The 18,703-nt window shown below is 40.4% G+C and overlaps 2 protein-coding genes across 3 annotated transcripts in view; both read left to right on the plus strand.

Annotated features, from left to right (window-relative positions):
• spag17 (sperm associated antigen 17) overlaps positions 1–7,310 on the plus strand; it is a 21,186-nt gene extending 13,876 nt beyond the window's left edge. The window contains exons 27-39 of the mRNA XM_060880840.1: positions 1–186; positions 372–498; positions 3,338–3,483; positions 3,718–3,876; positions 4,539–4,633; positions 4,708–4,838; positions 4,938–5,068; positions 5,258–5,446; positions 5,588–5,686; positions 5,786–5,819; positions 5,956–6,046; positions 6,714–6,761; positions 6,861–7,310. The exon at positions 1–186 is cut by the window's left edge and continues 11 nt beyond it. Coding sequence (XP_060736823.1) covers positions 1–186; positions 372–498; positions 3,338–3,483; positions 3,718–3,876; positions 4,539–4,633; positions 4,708–4,838; positions 4,938–5,068; positions 5,258–5,446; positions 5,588–5,686; positions 5,786–5,819; positions 5,956–6,046; positions 6,714–6,761; positions 6,861–7,002 — 1,578 coding nt within the window. The 3' untranslated portion in view covers positions 7,003–7,310. The remainder of the gene's footprint in view (positions 187–371; positions 499–3,337; positions 3,484–3,717; positions 3,877–4,538; positions 4,634–4,707; positions 4,839–4,937; positions 5,069–5,257; positions 5,447–5,587; positions 5,687–5,785; positions 5,820–5,955; positions 6,047–6,713; positions 6,762–6,860) is intronic.
• A 3,486-nt stretch (positions 7,311–10,796) lies between these two features.
• Positions 10,797–18,703, plus strand: part of dennd2da (DENN/MADD domain containing 2Da) — a 29,542-nt gene continuing 21,635 nt past the window's right edge. For both annotated transcript variants that reach the window (XM_060880772.1, XM_060880773.1), the window contains exon 1: positions 10,797–11,195. The gene's annotated coding sequence lies outside the window, so the exon portion shown is untranslated. The remainder of the gene's footprint in view (positions 11,196–18,703) is intronic.

Genomic DNA, 18,703 nt, shown 5'->3' on the forward strand with positions numbered 1-18,703 from the left:
TCAGGTGCTGGAGTACAGGGTGTGGAGCCAACATCAAAGGTAGAGCTTAAAGAGCAGGACAAGATAGCAGGTGGTTTGTGGTGCACCACAACTCCATCAGGAGTTAGGATCAGGACCATCAGAGGTGAACGGGTGGAGGAGAAACCTGTCCAGACCTTCTACAGCACTGACCCACAAACACACAGTGTGAGTTATAAATTACATTCTCTCTCTCTCGCTCTCTCTCTCGCTCACACACACTCGCACAAACACACACACACAGACACACACACAGACACACACATAGACACACACACACAGACACACACAAATACACACAAACACACTCACTCATGCACACACACACACCTTTAAACTTCTCTCTGTATCAGGTGGTGATAACGAGGGATGATGGTGTGTTGTGTGTGTTGGAGAAACACAGAGTTGTAGTGGATCACACTGATGGAACCAGAATGACCTCCTACCAGCAGAGGGAGACACTGAACCAGCAGGTCTCAGGTCAGAGTCCTGTCTCATTCCTCACTCTTGTCTCCTCTCTCCATGTTAACGAGTTAGCAGAACATCTCTATATACTTTAGAAACAAGTGAAATATTGAATAAATCCATTGTTTTGGGTTTTATTACCAATATAAGGCATTTAAAGAAAACCTTTGGACTGTTAAATTACACACACATCAGTATTAACACCAGGGAGGTTCCTCATATTCAGACTCGGGTTACACAGTTAATCACTGATGTAATTAACAAAACAGTTTCCACACTCATTAGTTAGCAGCTCAGAGATCAGACGCTGATCCAGAGCCTGACAGTCTACTGTTTTATCCTACGGTGATATTTACTCCAGAACATACGAATGACGTCAGGGGATTAAACAGTGTGTGTGTGTGTGTGTGTGTGTGTGTGTGTGTGTGTGTGTGTGTGTGTGTGTGTGTGTGTGTGTGTGTGTGTGAGGCGCAGGAGATTTTATTATGTAACTTAGATACAAAAGATCTGATCAGTGCTAAAGTCTGATGTCTGAATCTGATGTGTGTGATTTCAACATTAAATCCTCACGGAGGCTGAACTTTACTCTCAGATCCCTCAGCAGCGACCACTCCTACTGTTTATTACCATAACAGTGTAATATGAGGGCTGTTAGATCAGCACCTGCCCATGTGAGATACACTACACACTCCACCACTCAGCTACAGAACCATTAGAGGACGTTAGTGTTTGTGTGTAACAACAGCAGCAAACAAACATCTTCATTATAAGTTCTTACAGGAACAGAAGCTTTAACATGTAAATCAGATTGTGGAACCTTTCAGTTTCTGGGGATGTGGGAAATTTATTAAAACAGGGAAGTGTGTGTGTGTGTGTGTGTGTGTGTGTGTTACAGTCAAATTTTCGATGATAGAATTTTTTATTTAAAGAAAATGCCATATATTTTATCTGGTTATATTTACACGTTATAATATTATAATATTGTATATTACAATATACAGTCATGGCCAAAAGTGTTGGCACCCCTGAAGTATTTCTCACAAAAAATTTATTGCAATTACACACCTTTTGCTATACACATGTTTATTTCCTTTGTGTGTATTGAAACAACACACACACAAAAAGGAAAAAGCAAATTTGACATAATTTCACAATAAAACTCCAAAAATGTTCCAGCCAAAATTATTGGCACCCTTAAATTAATATCTGGTTGCACACCCTTAGGAAATAATAACTGAAATCAATCACTTCCTATAACCATTAATAAGCTTCTTACACCTCTCACCCACAATTTTGGACCACTCTTCCTTTGCAAACTGCTCCAGGTCTCTCATATTAGAAGGGCGCATTTTCCCAACAGCAATTTTAAGATCTCTCCGCAGGTGATTAATGGGATTTAGATCTGGACTCATTGCTGGTCACTTCAGAACTCTTCAGCGCTTTTTGAAGTATGTTTGGGGTCATTGTCCTGCTGGAAGGCCCACTGTCTCGGACACAAACCCAGCTTTCTGACACTGGGCCCTACATTGGGACCCAAAATCCTTTGCTAATCCTCAGATTTCATGATGACTTGCACACAGTCAAGACACCCAGCGCCAGAGGCACCAAAACAAGCCCAAAACATCTCTGAACCTCCACCATATTTGTCTGTAGGTTCTGTGTTCTTTTCTTTCTGTTTTCGGTAAACAGTAGAATGATGTGCTTTACCAAAAAGCTCTATCTTGGTCTCATCTGTCCACAAGACGTTTTCACAGAAGGATTTTGGCTCACGTACATTTTGGTAAACTGAACTCTTGCTTTTTTATGTCTCTGTGTCAGCAGTGGGGTCCTCCTGGGTCTTCTGCCATAGCGTCTCATTTCATTCAAATGTTGTCGTATAGTTCATTCTGACACTGACGCACCTGAGCCTGTAGGACAGCTTAAATTTCTGTGGAACTTATTTGGTGCTGCTTATCCACCATCTGGACGTCCTGCGTTGCAACCTTTCAGCAATTTTTCTCTTCTGTCCACGTCCAGGGAGATTAGCTACAGTGCCTTGGGTTGCAAACTTCTTGATCATGTTGCACACTGTGGACAAAGGAACATCTAAATCTCTGGAGATGGACTTGTAACCTTTTTCCACAATTTTGGTTCTCAATTCCTCAAACTGTTCTCTTCTCCTCTTTCTGTTCTCCATGCTTAGTGTGACACACAGACACACAGTGCAAAGACTGAGTCAACTTCTCTCCTTTTTATCTGCTTTCAGGTGTGATTTTTATATTGCCCACATCTGTTACTTGCCACCCTAACCCAGGGGTGCCAACACTTTTGGCCATGACTGCATATTATTTGTGAAGCAATTTAGTTCCTGTTCTCTCTCCTGATGTTCCCTCAGCAGTCTCAATTTATTCTCTCTTTAAATTAATCAGACAATAAATCTCAGCTTGTCATGTTACCAAAGAAACTGCAAAAAAGTCTAGAACTCATTTGTCCTTAAGATCCTGATGAAACTTCAGTATTGTTCATTCACACCATCCAGCCAATCAGAACAGGGAGTTTTATCACCTGTCAATCATGATGCCTGTAAATGTACAAAGCCCCGCCTCCTGTACTGGCACTCAGGTGTTTAGCCGCAGTTATGTGGTTTGTAATAAACTCACTGTATGAGTTTCAGGTGAAATCAGTCTAAAGCAAACTTCACTGCTGAAATCACAGACTGCACCTTTAATGATCAGCTGCATGGTCAGTGGAGGGAACATTAGACAATCATCTGATCATTTAGTCTGATGTTCAGATCTGATGCAGTTCAGCATGTTGACACACATCACTGAGGTTTTATCATCCACAAATTTTTAAAGTTGTTGTCTTTTTTCAGGCAGCAGTGATAGAGGGAGAGTGAGCAAGGTGAAGGTAGAGAAGAATGGATTCGCTACAGTCATGATGAAGTGTGAGGAGAAAAGCAGCGAAGTTCTCTTCAGAGACGGAACCACCATCAGTGCTACTGCCCATGGATCATACAGGGTGAGGAGGGGAGGGGAGGTAACGGGACGGGGGAGGGTGAAATGGGGGGAAGGAAGGATGAACGGAAGATGATGTGGCGATAGTTGGAGAGTGAGACAGAAAGATGTTTGAGGTTAATACGATGACTAGACGGATTTAAGGATTAATGAAAAGGTTACTACATCCCTCTCTCTCTCTCTCTCTCTCTCTCTCTCTCTCTCTCTCTCTCTCTCTCTCTCTCTCTCTGTGATGTAGGTGTGTCTGTCTGATGGAAGCTGTCTATCTCTCTCTGAGGATGGTGTGGCTGTGTACAGCAGTACAGGACCTGAAGGAGAACAATGTGGACGTTACATCATGAGTCACTCTGAGGGTTTATTGTGTGAGCACACTGACTCAGAGGGAAACCACTACCAGGTCAGCGCGCACACACACACACACACACACACACACACAGACAGACACACACACACAGACACAGACAGACACACACACACAGACACAGACAGACACACACACACAGACACACACACACAGACACAGACACACATACACACACAGACACAGACAGACACACACACACACACACACACACACACACACACAGACACAGACACACATACACACACAGACACAGACAGACACACACACACAGACACAGACAGACACACACACACAGACACACACACACAGACAGACACAGACACACACACACACACACAGACACAGAGAGACACACACACAGACACAGACAGACACACACACAGACACACATGCATACAGACAGACACATACACACACAGACACACACACACACACACACAGACACAGACAGACACACACACAGACACAGACAGACACACACACACACACACAGACACACACACACACACACAGACACAGACAGACACACACACAGACACACATGCATACAGACAGACACACACACACACAGACACACACACAGAGAGACACACACAGACAGACACACAGACACACACACACACACACACACAGACAGACACACACAGACACAGACACACACACACAGTACATGAAATGTGTTTTGTTGTGTGTAGGTCACGGCAGAGGGCGGAGTCTCCATCTCCCACACACACAATGACATGGAGAGTGAGACACAACACAACACTGGTCCTGATACACACACACCACGGTGAGTGTCACAGTGAAATAACACACAACACAGCACACACACACACATACATTATGCTAATTAGTGTGTTACAGGTTGTTTATAGTGTATGCTGATGGATCTGCTCTGGAGTTCCTCTCGTCTCAGACTGTAGATACGATTCTGCAGAAGCAGAACAAAGATCCCTCAGTCGCTGTGATGAGAGAACCAATACCTCACACACCCGGTCAGTACACACACACACAAACACACACACACACACACACACACACACGCATTTTAATTTTAATATATTTTAAATATAATTTTATTGTGTTTTTAACAGAGGCGTTTGAAATCACAATCCTGAAACCCTTCTCTGACCCGAGCTCCTATTGGCTCTCACCCAAACACCTGGATGACATCATCCCTGCTAACCTCAAATCCAGGAAGTGGGACACGTTCCCCGCCTCTGAGGTAAACACACAACATCCAGTCAGTTGCTGAACCAGAGCACAGCCTTGAAGCAGTACAGTTTATTTAATAAACACAGATCAGACGTCTCTAATACCAGCAGACTGAAGTTAAACACTGCAGGGCTGAACAGAGAGAGTCAGTGTTTATTTCTGTCCTCTCCTCACACACTCTGTTCCTTGTGTGTTCTAGGCGAAGACCCCCGGTTCTCCGTTCGGAGTGTCTCTGGGTCGAGGCTTAGAGCTGAAGGAGAGAACCACACTGAGTTCTGATCCAGCTTCTCCAGTTCTACAGAACCCCGACACATTGCTGATCCGCCGCATCACTGAACACACATCATTCAAACAACAACACTACGAACACCTGCAGAACAAACTGCTGGTACCTGTACAAACACACACATGTGCACACACACACACAAGTGCATAAATTCACTGCGTGTGTGTTTGTGTGTGTGTGCACGTGTGCATGTGTGTGTATGTGTGTATGTACGCACGTGTGTGTGTGTGTGTGTGTGTACAGTTCTACATAAATCAGCTCCTGCAGAGAGAGAAGCTAAACGATGAGATGAAGCTGAAGGATCCTCAAACAGCAGAGCAGGAACTTCATCAGTCTGATCTTCTGCAGGACATCACTGTGGGCGTGTCCCAATTCACACACCTTAAACATCCATCATGTTAGTAATTAAATTCAGTGTGTTAACTGTGTCTCTCTCCTCCACTGCAGTGTCAGTCAGACTCAACACCTCAGTCCAGTGAGAGACTTTCATTACACTACATACTGTACAATACTCAGGATGACCCATGCTGTGTGAGTGTGTCAGTGTACACTAACAACACTGTGTCTGTGTGTGTGTGTGTGTGTGTGTGTGTGTGTGTGTGTGTATACAGTGCTGTCTCTGTACTCTCAGGCTGTATGTGTGTCTAAGTCTCTCCTGTCTAATCAACACTGTGATCAACAAGTACAACAAGCAACATACTGGTAAAACACACACACGCACGCACACACACACACGCAGACACACACATGCACACACAGACACACACGCAGACACACACGCAGACACACACACGCACACACACACGCAGACACACACACGCACACACACACACGCATGCACACACACGCATGCACACACACACATGCACACACACACACACACACACACGTGCACACACACACGCACACACACACACACACATGCGCGTGCACACACGCGCACACACACACAATCACACACACACAAACACACATACACATGCACACACAAACACACACACACACACGCACACACACACGCGTGCGCACACACACACGCGCACACACACACACACGTGCACACACACACACTCATACACAAACACACATACACATGCACACACAAACACACACACATGCACACACACACACACACACACACGCGCACACACACACACTCATACACAAACACACATACACATGCACACACAAACACACCCACATGCACACACACACACGCACACACACACGCGCACACACACACACTCACACACAAACACACATACACATGCACACACAAACACACACACACATGCACACACACTCACACACACACATACACACACACAAACACACAGAAATAAATGTGTTTTTTTGGACATTTCTACAGTAAACAGAAGCGTATATCTGGGTGGGAGAACAGAATCCACCAACACAGGTAAAAAAACTAAATAAACTGCAGTGACTTTTCCTCTGGTCATGTGACCACTGCACTGATCCTACTGAAGGAGGAAACAAACTTGTGGCTGTTCTTCAGGTTGAATTTACAGGAGGAGGCGAGACATCGTTACGCTCTGAGAAATCACATCATCACGCCGTATTTCCATCCTGAGCTTCAGGAGATGAGTCTCTGTGTCCACCAGCCGAGTGACACCACAGTCTTCCATCAGAACCTCTAGATCATCAGCGTGGAGCTCGTCGTCTACTCTACATTCTGTTGTTATAAAAAGTTCACTATTTTCTTTATTACACATTTCTAATAATGTTCAAATGTACAATTCACCAGGATGAAATATCCTGAGGAGAAAACAGACGAGTGTAAAAACCTACTGAAGACCTTACAGAGTTCATGTTGATTCACAGGAGCTGAAGTCAGCGCCGTGTTACAGACGTTTTTATCCACAAATCATTTATCACAGACGATTAAAACAATCAGATCTTTTTAACAGACACTCAGGTGACTTTATAAAGTTACAGAAGTTTCCTTTCCCTCATGATTGCGTATTAAAACATGAATATTATTTAGTGTTTGTTTAGTTTTACACTCTGTGTGTAAGTGATAAAATACTGTTTGTGTTTATATACTAATAAAAATCTTCACTGTTTAGAAATCAGGAATCTCAAATAAAGAACTTGAACAGAACTGAGGCACAACTTTTAGTCACGTGTATCACAAGCTGCAACACCTAGCATTAGCTAGCACATAGCATTAGCTAACACCTAGCATTAGCTAGCACATAAAATTAGCTAACACCTAGCATTAGCTAGCACATAAAATTAGCTAACACCTAGCATTAGCTAGCACATAACATTAGCTAACACCTAGCATTAGCTAACACATAACATTAGCTAACACCTAGCATTAGCTATCACATAAAATTAGCTAACACCTAGCATTAGCTAGCACATAACATTAGCTAACACCTAGCATTAGCTAACACATAACATTAGCTAACACCTAGCATTAGCTATCACATAACATTAGCTAACACCTAGCATTAGCTAGCACATAAAATTAGCTAACACCTAGCATTAGCTAGCACATAACATTAGCTAACACCTAGCATTAGCTAGCACATAGCATTAGCTAACACCTAGCATTAGCTAGCACATAACATTAGCTAACACCTAGCATTAGCTAGCACATAGCATTAGCTAGCACATAACATTAGCTAACACATAGCATTAGCTAACACCTAGCATTAGCTAACACATAGCATTAGCTAACACCTAGCATTAGCTAGCACCTAGCATTAGCTAGCACATAGCATTAGCTAGCACATAACATTAGCTAACACCTAGCATTAGCTAGCACATAACATTAGCTAGCACATAGCATTAGCTAACACCTAGCATTAGCTAACACCTAGCATTAGCTAACACATAACATTAGCTAACACCTAGCATTAGCTAACACCTAGCATTAGCTAACACCTAACATTAGCTGACACATAACATTAGCTAACACCTAGCATTAGCTAACACCTAGCATTAGCTGACACATAACATTAGCTAACACATAGCATTAGCTGACACATAACATTAGCTTACACATAGCATTAGCTGACACATAACATTAGCTGACACATAACATTAGCTAACACATAACATTAGCTTACACATAACATTAGCTGACACATAACATTAGCTGACACATAACATTAGCTGACACATAACATTAGCTGACACATAGCATTAGCTAACACATAACATTAGCTGACACATAACATTAGCTGACACCTAGCATTAGCTAACACCTAGCATTAGCTGACACATAACATTAGCTGACACATAACATTAGCTGACACATAACATTAGCTGACACATAACATTAGCTAACACATAACATTAGCTGACACCTAGCATTAGCTGACACATAACATTAGCTAACACATAACATTAGCTGACACCTAGCATTAGCTGACACATAACATTAGCTGACACATAACATTAGCTGACACATAACATTAGCTGACACATAACATTAGCTAACACATAACATTAGCTAACACATAACATTAGCTGACACCTAGCATTAGCTGACACATAACATTAGCTGACACATAACATTAGCTGACACATAACATTAGCTGACACATAACATTAGCTGACACATAACATTAGCTAACACATAACATTAGCTAACACATAACATTAGCTGACACCTAGCATTAGCTGACACATAACATTAGCTGACACATAACATTAGCTGACACATAACATTAGCTGACACATAACATTAGCTAACACATAACATTAGCTAACACCTAGCATTAGCTGACACATAACATTAGCTAACACATAACATTAGCTAACACATAACATTAGCTAACACATAACATTAGCTAACACATAACATTAGCTAACACCTAGCATTAGCTAACACATAACATTAGCTAACACATAACATTAGCTAACACATAACATTAGCTAACACATAACATTAGCTAACACCTAGCATTAGCTAACACCTAGCATTAGCTGACACATAACATTAGCTGACACATAACATTAGCTAACACATAACATTAGCTAACACATAACATTAGCTGACACATAACATTAGCTAACACCTAGCATTAGCTAACACCTAGCATTAGCTGACACATAACATTAGCTGACACATAACATTAGCTAACACCTAGCATTAGCTAACACGTGGTACAGAAACACCAAACAGTTCATTTCAGTTTACAGAAGTTATTTATCAATAAAATTAATATTAACATAAAATAAATATTATATTTGTTTTTTAATAAATTTATATGAATGGATTTCTAATAGAATTTATTTCATATAAATGAAATTATAATAAACAGATATTCAATTATGAATTAAATGACACCTACACACACAAACACACACACAAAACACACACACACACAAACACACACAAAAACACACAAATACACACACAAAACACACAAAACACACACACACACAAAAAACACACAAATACACACACACACACACAAAACACACAAATACACACACACACAACACACACACACAAAAACACACACGCAAACAAACACACACAGACACACAAGCACAAAAAACACACAACTGCGCGCACACACACACAACCACACACACAACCACATGCACACAACCACGTGCACACAACCACGTGCACACAACCACACACACACACAACCACACACACAACCACATGCACACAACCACGTGCACACAACCACACACACACACAACCACACACACACACAACCACATGCACACAACCACACACACAACCACACACACACACAACCACACACACACACAACCACACACACAACCACATGCACACAACCACGTGCACACAACCACGTGCACACAACCACACACACACACAACCACACACACACACAACCACACACACACACAACCACACACACACACAACCACACACACACACACTCCATAAGAGTTCTCCATAAACATAGCATGCAGTTCTGATGTTGTTGGTGTTTTGTCCATCAGACAGTCAGAACTTTAACTGAGTTTAATAAACATTAGGATGAAGCTCAGAATCCTCAGCATTCAGCACTCAGGACTCTAAGTAGGATTAAAGCTCTGAAGAAATGAAAGATTAAAGCCTTAGATACAGTGTTTAATATTAAACATTTTTACACTCTGTCACACTGTAATCTAGTGTGTGTGTGTGTGTGAGTGTGTGTGTGTGTGTGTGTGTGTGAGTGTGTGTGTGTGTGTGTGTGTGTGTGTGTGTGTGTGTGTGTGTGTGGTGGCTATACACTTCCTTCACATCAGCCACATTAGCTCTTTGTATAATCATTCCTTTTACATTCTGTTGTACGCCTCAAAGTCCACTGTTTCAAAATCTATTATGGTTTCATCTTAATGTTAACACTTCCTCATAGTAAAAAAAAGAGAACCAGCACACACACACACACACACACACACACACACACACATAAAAACACACACACAAACACACGCACACACACAAAAGCTCGCTGAATAGTGACTGAAAGAGGACAAAGACAGACTACTGAGTGCTGTGGTGGAGAGAGAGAGAGAGGGAAGGGAGTAAATCAGGCAGAAAGATAGGAGAGAGAGAGAGAGAGAGAGAGAGAGAGAGAGAGAGAGAGAGAGAGAGAGAGAGAGAGAGAGAGAGTAAATCAGGCAGAAAGATAAGAGAGAGAAAGAGAGAAACACAGGAAGAGAATTTTGACAAACTGTCTGCTGAAGTGATGGGATTTTAGTGCTACAGAACATACACAAGTTACACAATGTTTTAAATGTAAGAGCGGACGAACCAGAAAGATTTAAACACACACACACACACACACACACACACATACACACACACACACGCACCCTGAAGTTACCGTGAGGACTTTGCACTGAGGTAAGTCACTTTGAATTATAGTTTCAACTTCACTTAAAACACTGCTTTGGTTTTCATGTCTGAGCAGACACACACACACACACACACACACACACAGACACAGACACACACACACACACTCTTGTGGAGATGCAGCAGGTGCTTCTCAACTTGTGGTTTGCCTTCATTAAGAAAGACCTGCGGAAATGTGTAGTATGACTTAGCTACAGTCATAAGAACTGGTGTGGGTGTGTGTGTGTGTGTGTGGTGGGGATTCGGTGCAGGTGGATTTGTTTTTCAGAGCAGGTAATTTGAATGTTAAGATTTGAAATTAACATGAAGTGTTAACATAAATGACTTGAGTGTATGTGTGTGTGTGTGTGTGTGTGTGTGTGTGTGTGTGTGTGTGTGTGTGTGTGTGTTTGTTTGCATTAATGATTATTAACGTGTATCAGTGTGTGTTATGAGAGAAACCTGTTGGAGTAGTTTTGAATTGTAATGGAACTAAAACACTAAGACATTCACTTTGAAGGGTGTGTGAGGGTTCTGAAGTACAGAAGTAAACACACACACACACACACACACACACACAAACATATATATATATATGTTATAGCATATAATGTCCTTTTCAGGGAGGAAACAGAAATGAAACAGAAATTTGGCACCTTATGTTGGTCACTGAGGCATGTGAATAATATGTGAGAAACAGGGTGTGCGTGTGTGTGATTGTGTGTGTGTGAGTGTGTGTAAAGTCTAATGGGTGTATCAGAAGACACATTTATATATTTTGAGAAACAGGGTGTGTGTGTGTGTGTGATTGTGTGTGTGTGAGTGTGTGTAAAGTCTAATGGGTGTATCAGAAGACACATTTATATATTTTGAGAAACAGGGTGTGTGTGTGTGTGTGATTGTGTGTTTGTGAGTGTGTGTAAAGTCTAATGGGTGTATCAGAAGACACATTTATATATTTTTGCATAGCTCTCAGAATTTCGGACCAAGAGTTTTTCTGGAAGATCCTGTCAGGTTACATAGTCTCCCTAAGCTAGTTCATGAGTGCTATTAGTGGTGATCATTCATTTATATGTTTATATTCCTTATAGTTTTCCAGGTGTGTATTTCTATGGCAGAAGATCAGTTCAACTTAATTTAAAATAATTTTATTTGTATTACACTTTTAACAGTGGAAATTGTCTCAAATCAGCATTACAGAAATAAAATTATTTTTAAGTAAATTAAAAAGTTAAAGAAGAAAAAAATAAAATTGATATTTTTCACTAACGAGCAAGACTGAGGCAAGAAAAAACTCCCTGAGACACTATGGGCGAGAAACAAGAGGATTATAAAGACAAGAGAGTGGGATTATAAATCATTATAAACACTGAGTGGGATTATAAATCATTATAAACACTGAGTGGGATTATAAATCATCATAAACATTGAGAGTGGGATTATAAATCATTATAAACACTGAGTGGGATTATAAATCATCATAAACATTGAGAGTGGGATTATAAATCATTATAAACACTGAGTGGGATTATAAATCATCATAAACATTGAGAGTGGGATTATAAATCATTATAAACACTGAGTGGGATTATAAATCATCATAAACATTGAGAGTGGGATTCTAAATCATCATAAACATTGAGAGTGGGATTATAAATCATTATAAACACCTGAGAGTGGGATTATAAATCATTATAAACACTGAGAGTGGGATTATAAATCATTATAAACACTGAGTGGGATTATAAATCATCATAAACATTGAGAGTGGGATTCTAAATCATCATAAACATTGAGAGTGGGATTATAAATCATTATAAACACCTGAGAGTGGGATTATAAATCATTATAAACACTGAGAGTGGGATTATAAATCATTATAAACACTGAGTGGGATTATAAATCATCATAAACACTGAGAGTGGGATTATAAATCATTATAAACACTTAGTGGGATTATAAATCATTATAAACACTGAGAGTGGGATTATAAATCAGAGACTGGAGCACAAATCTGACCATCATAAAAGCAGTCAAAAGCCACCACCATGGTCTCCATGTTATTCTTCCCACGGTAGTCATATGGGTCTCCTTGTAGTCCACATGGTTCATCCTCAGCAGCAGTGAGATCCACCAAGTGAAGAAATTCCAAACAAAATAGGACATCAGGATGGATCAGTCTGGAGCGACAGAACCACAGACTTCTCCTCCTCACAGAGTTTGAACACTTGTGCAGATATTTCCAGATCCAGATAATATATGCCTCCTTTACTGGAAGCTTCTACAAGTCTTTATAACAAGATTCAAGACACAAGCTTTACAACACCCATCAGCCCTCTACCCCTTTGCCCTTCTGCCCCTCACTCACTCACTCATTTTCTACCGCTTATCTGAACTACCTCAGGTTACAGGGAGCCTGTGCCTATCTCAGGCGTCATCGGGCATCAAGGCAGGATACACCCTGGACGGAGTGCCAACCCATCGCAGGGCACACACACACACACACACTCTCATTCACTCACACAATCACACACTATGGACAATTTTCCAGAGATGCCAATCAACCTACTATGCATGTCTTTGGACCGGGGGAGGAAACCGGAGTACCCGGAGGAAACCCCCGAGGCACGGGGAGAACATGCAAACTCCACACACACACAAGGCGGAGATGGCAATCGAACCCTAACCCGAACGTGCTAACCACTAAGCCGCCGTGCCCCCCCTGCCCATACACATTACTGCCTATACACAGCTTCACTACAGTGCCCTCTAGTGAAAAATACACTGTGTGTGCGTGTGTGAGAGAGAGAGAGTGAGAGAGAGAGAGGACAAACACACTCACACACAAGATATTATATAGAATATGTTGCATAGAAAGAAAATCCACTGACATAAAAACTCTGTATGTGTGTGTGTGTGTGTGTATGTGTGTGTGAGTGTGTGTGTGCATGTGTGTGTGCATGTGTGTGTGTGTGCGTGTGTGTGTGTGTGTGGGGTGTGTGTGTGTGCATGTGTGTGTGTGTGTGTGTGGGGTGTGTGTATGTGCGTGTCTGTGTGTAAAATACAGGATTGACAGTAACCAGGCAAGCAGTGACATGTCTGTTGAATGCTTACACACCCTGCTTTAACAGCAACTTATTAGTAATGGAGCCGTGTGTGTGTGTATGTTTGTTTGTGTGTATGTGTGTGCATGTTTGTGTGTGTTTGTATGTTAGTGTAGGTGTGTGTATGTTTGTGTTTGTGTATGTTTGTTTGCGTGTATGTGTGTGTATGTTTGTGTGTGTTTGTGTGTTTGTATGTTAGTGTGTGTGTGTTTTTGTTTGTGTGTGTGTATGTTTGTTTGTGTGTGTATCTGTGTGCATGTTTGTGTGTGTGTGTTTGTGTGTGTTTGTGTGTTTGTATGTTAGTGTGTGTATGTGTGTGTATATGTGTGTTTGTGTGTGTTTGTATGTTAGTGTGTGTGTTTGTGTGTGTTTGTATGTTAGTGTGTGTATGTTTGTGTGTGTGTGTGTTTGTGTGTTTGTATGTTAGTGTGTGTGTGTTTGTGTGTGTGTGTGTTTGTCTGTGTGTATGTTTGTGTGTGTGTGTTTGTGTGTGTGTTTGTGTGTGTGTGTGTTTGTGTGTGTGTGTTTGTGTGTGTGTGTGTTTGTGTGTTTGTATGTTAGTGTGTGTATGTTTGTGTGTGTGTGTGTGTGTGTGTTTGTGTGTTTGTATGTTAGTGTGTGTGTGTTTGTGTGTGTGTGTTTGTGTGTGTGTGTTTGTGTGTGTGTGTTTGTGTGTTTGTATGTTAGTGTGTGTATGTTTGTGTGTGTGTGTGTTTGTGTGTGTGTGTATGTTAGTGTGTGTGTGTTTGTGTGTGTGTGTTTGTGTGTTTGTATGTTAGTGTGTGTGTGTGTGTGTGTAAGAACAGGTCTGCATGAATGATACCAAATGCAGTTGTTCTCTCTGCCTAAATGCTGACCTTGAGATTGTTGAACTGGATATTTACATTAGCAGCTCATTGAGTTTATTCAGGTTTATTAATAGGCATCATTAATGTTTTTTAGGTCTACTGCAGGTTCAGGGTTTAGTGTGAGTGTTAAAGAGTGTAAAGAGCTCAGATTTCTCTCTGATCACACACTGATCTGTAAATAACTCTAATAACCACATCCTGTAATAGAAGTAAGAGTGAATAAGCAGGTGTTACACAGCGAGTCTCCTCTGACCCACAATCCACACTCGTCTTTCTCTTCTTCTTCTTCTTCTTCTTCTTCTTCTTCTTCTTCTTCCTCCAAATGTGCTTTTTTTTACATTCAATTTATTTACCCTTCAAACCCTTGGCTTGTTTTCATTACAGCATAGAATTAACACAAACATTAACACTACGCCACCACAAGCTCTATCCATGCAGTATTGAACATGATTACATTATTACAACATTATTTCATCATTCGTCATCTTCTCACTCTGATGATCATATCAGCATTATTTATTTCTTCAGTCATATTTTATCCTGATTATTTTCAGCTGTTTAAGTAAGTGTTTGTGTTTAAATACGGATGTTCTCAGACTCTACAGGATCAGTGGACAAAATCTACAGAAAAACTTTTACACTTATGTCACCGACTCTGACTCGAGCCATTAGAACTGTTATGTTTGATGTGAGAATCTGAATCACAAGCCAACACAACATCATGACATGTTTATGACACAGTTATACCAGTCTCATTATGCAGGGATGTCAGTAGAGTAACACAAGATATAATCATTTGTTTCTTTTACTTCTTCATGGTGACCGATCTCTTACCTCTAAACCCAGATTCTGACAGACCCACACTGAGTCGGTTTGTGTGTTAATAAACTGCTAGAGATGAATTCTTTAATGATTCCCACAGCCATGTTTTGCTCTGCTCTAACAGGAAAACATTTTGCAGGTCACAGATCAGCTCCATAGGGAACATAGACAGCTATATATAAAACACAGAAACCCTGATCTCCACGTCCTGCACCAAAACACAGCAATAAATATACTGTTTAACCCTGTAGAGGCAGGTTACTTAGGCTCAGGGTCAAAGGTCATTCCTAAAGCAGTTGAATTCTTTCACCAAATATTTTGTATGAAAAATGGGTGTCCTGCAAGCACAATACTCATCACCAACTCATCACCAACTCATCACTAACTCATTGCTAACTCGTCACCAACTCATCACTAACTCATCACTAACTCATCGCCAACTCATCACTAACTCATCACCAACTCATCACCAACTCATCACTAACTCATCACTAACTCATCACCAAGTCATCGCCAACTCATCACTAACTCATCGCTAACTCGTCACCAACTCATCACTAACTCATCACCAACTCATCACTAACTCATCACTAACTCATCGCTAACTCATCACCAACTCATCACCAACTCATCACTAACTCATCACCAACTCATCACTAACTCATCGCTAACTCATCGCTAACTCATCACCAACTCATCACCAACTCATCACTAACTCATCACCAACTCATCACTAACTCATTGCTAACTCATCACTAACTCATCACTAACTCATCGCTAACTCATCACCAGCTCATCACCAAATACTGAAGAGGATCTTAAAGCTTTATTACATTCAGTTACACTTTTCAGAACTGCTGAGTTCTGCATTCTGATTGGTCAGATTGTGTTGATTAATTCTCTATAAAAACAGGTTTATATAAATTAACTCACTCTGATACATCACCATAGCACACACACACACACATACACACACAAACACATACACACACACACACACACACACACACACATACACACACATACACATACACACATACACAGTGCCATTTCCCTTAAACCGTTTATCTGTTACAGCTTAAGCATGCGATTGTGGTTTGTTGCTCACACACAAGAGGGAAGCATCACCTCACACCTATAGCTCAGATCACCTATAACAGATCCTTCATCTCTTCACAATCTCACACACGGCTGCTTCTCATTCTTTGCTTCAAATAAATGTTTGTAACTCTGGATACAAATATCAACATTACAAAATGGTCATTTTATGGAACCATATAAAAGACTGAAAGCTGAACAGAAAAGAGTTGTGACTGCTGTGGCCACATGTGCAGTTATTCACTGAGATGAGAAGCTTGAATAATGTGGTTCAAATCGGGTGGGACAATAAACACCACCTGCAGCATAACCAGGTGTGCAGTATTTTTGTTGCAGGTCATGCTGGATGGAGTTTCACTAAGAGATTTAAGTCACTAAACCTACATCCAAACATCAACCAAGTCCCTGTCATCATAAAGCAATCAGTTTGTGTCAGTTTGTTATACTGCTAAAGGTAAAGAAAGTGAACTCTCCCCTTTCATCACACTAATTTCAGGAGGGCTGTGGCTTTTAGGGTTTTCTGTTTTGTAGCATAGAGGACATGTTGGTACAGTCTAAAGCTGGTGAACCACATGTGTGTTTTTTTTTATTTGTTGCCTTCCTTTCGAAATGAATCTGACTCATGAATGAAGAATTGAAACTTATAGAATGATTCGAAGTTGTATAGTGTAATTCAGAATCATATGAATTGGTTTAGAATCACATATAATGTTACAGTATTAAATAGACTGATTTACATTTATAAATATCAGACTCTGATTCCTGTAGCTTGATTTAGACTCCTAACAAATGCTTTAGAATATATCAGTCCCTCTTGTGTCTCACTCAGACTGACTCAGACTCATTTACACTTAGCTTGACTCCTATAAACTGATTCAGATTCAGATAGCTTGACTCAGATTTGTAAACTGATTTAAAATTACAAAGTAAATAAGTTTTTATTTGGAGTGGTTAAGAAATGACTGGGGGGGGGTAAATATACTATATAAATACTATACTATAGTATACTGTACTATAATATACTATAAAACAATATACTGTACTACACTACACTATACTATACTATACTATACAACAATATACTGTACTACACTACACTATACTGTACTGTACTATACTACACTACACTATACTACACTATACTACACTACACTATACTATAGTACACTACACTACACTACACTGTACCACACTACACTATACTACACTATACTACACTACACTATACTACAACACTTGAATATACACTTATACTACGTACCTATACACTACACTGTACTACACTACACTATACTACACTACACTATACTACACTATACTACACTACACTATACTACACTATACTACACTACACTATACTACACTATACTACACTACACTATACTACACTACACTATACTACACTATACTACACTACACTGTACTACACTACACTATACTACACTATACTACACTACACTGTACTACACTACACTATACTACACTACACTACACTACACTATACTACACTATATTACACTACACTACACTGTACTACACTATACTACACTACACTATACTATACTACACTATACTACACTACACTGTACTACACTACACTATACTACACTACACTACACTATACTACACTATATTACACTACACT

This window comes from Tachysurus vachellii, chromosome 11 (assembly GCF_030014155.1).
Source record: "Tachysurus vachellii isolate PV-2020 chromosome 11, HZAU_Pvac_v1, whole genome shotgun sequence".
In the NCBI taxonomy this organism is placed as follows: domain Eukaryota; kingdom Metazoa; phylum Chordata; class Actinopteri; order Siluriformes; family Bagridae; genus Tachysurus; species Tachysurus vachellii.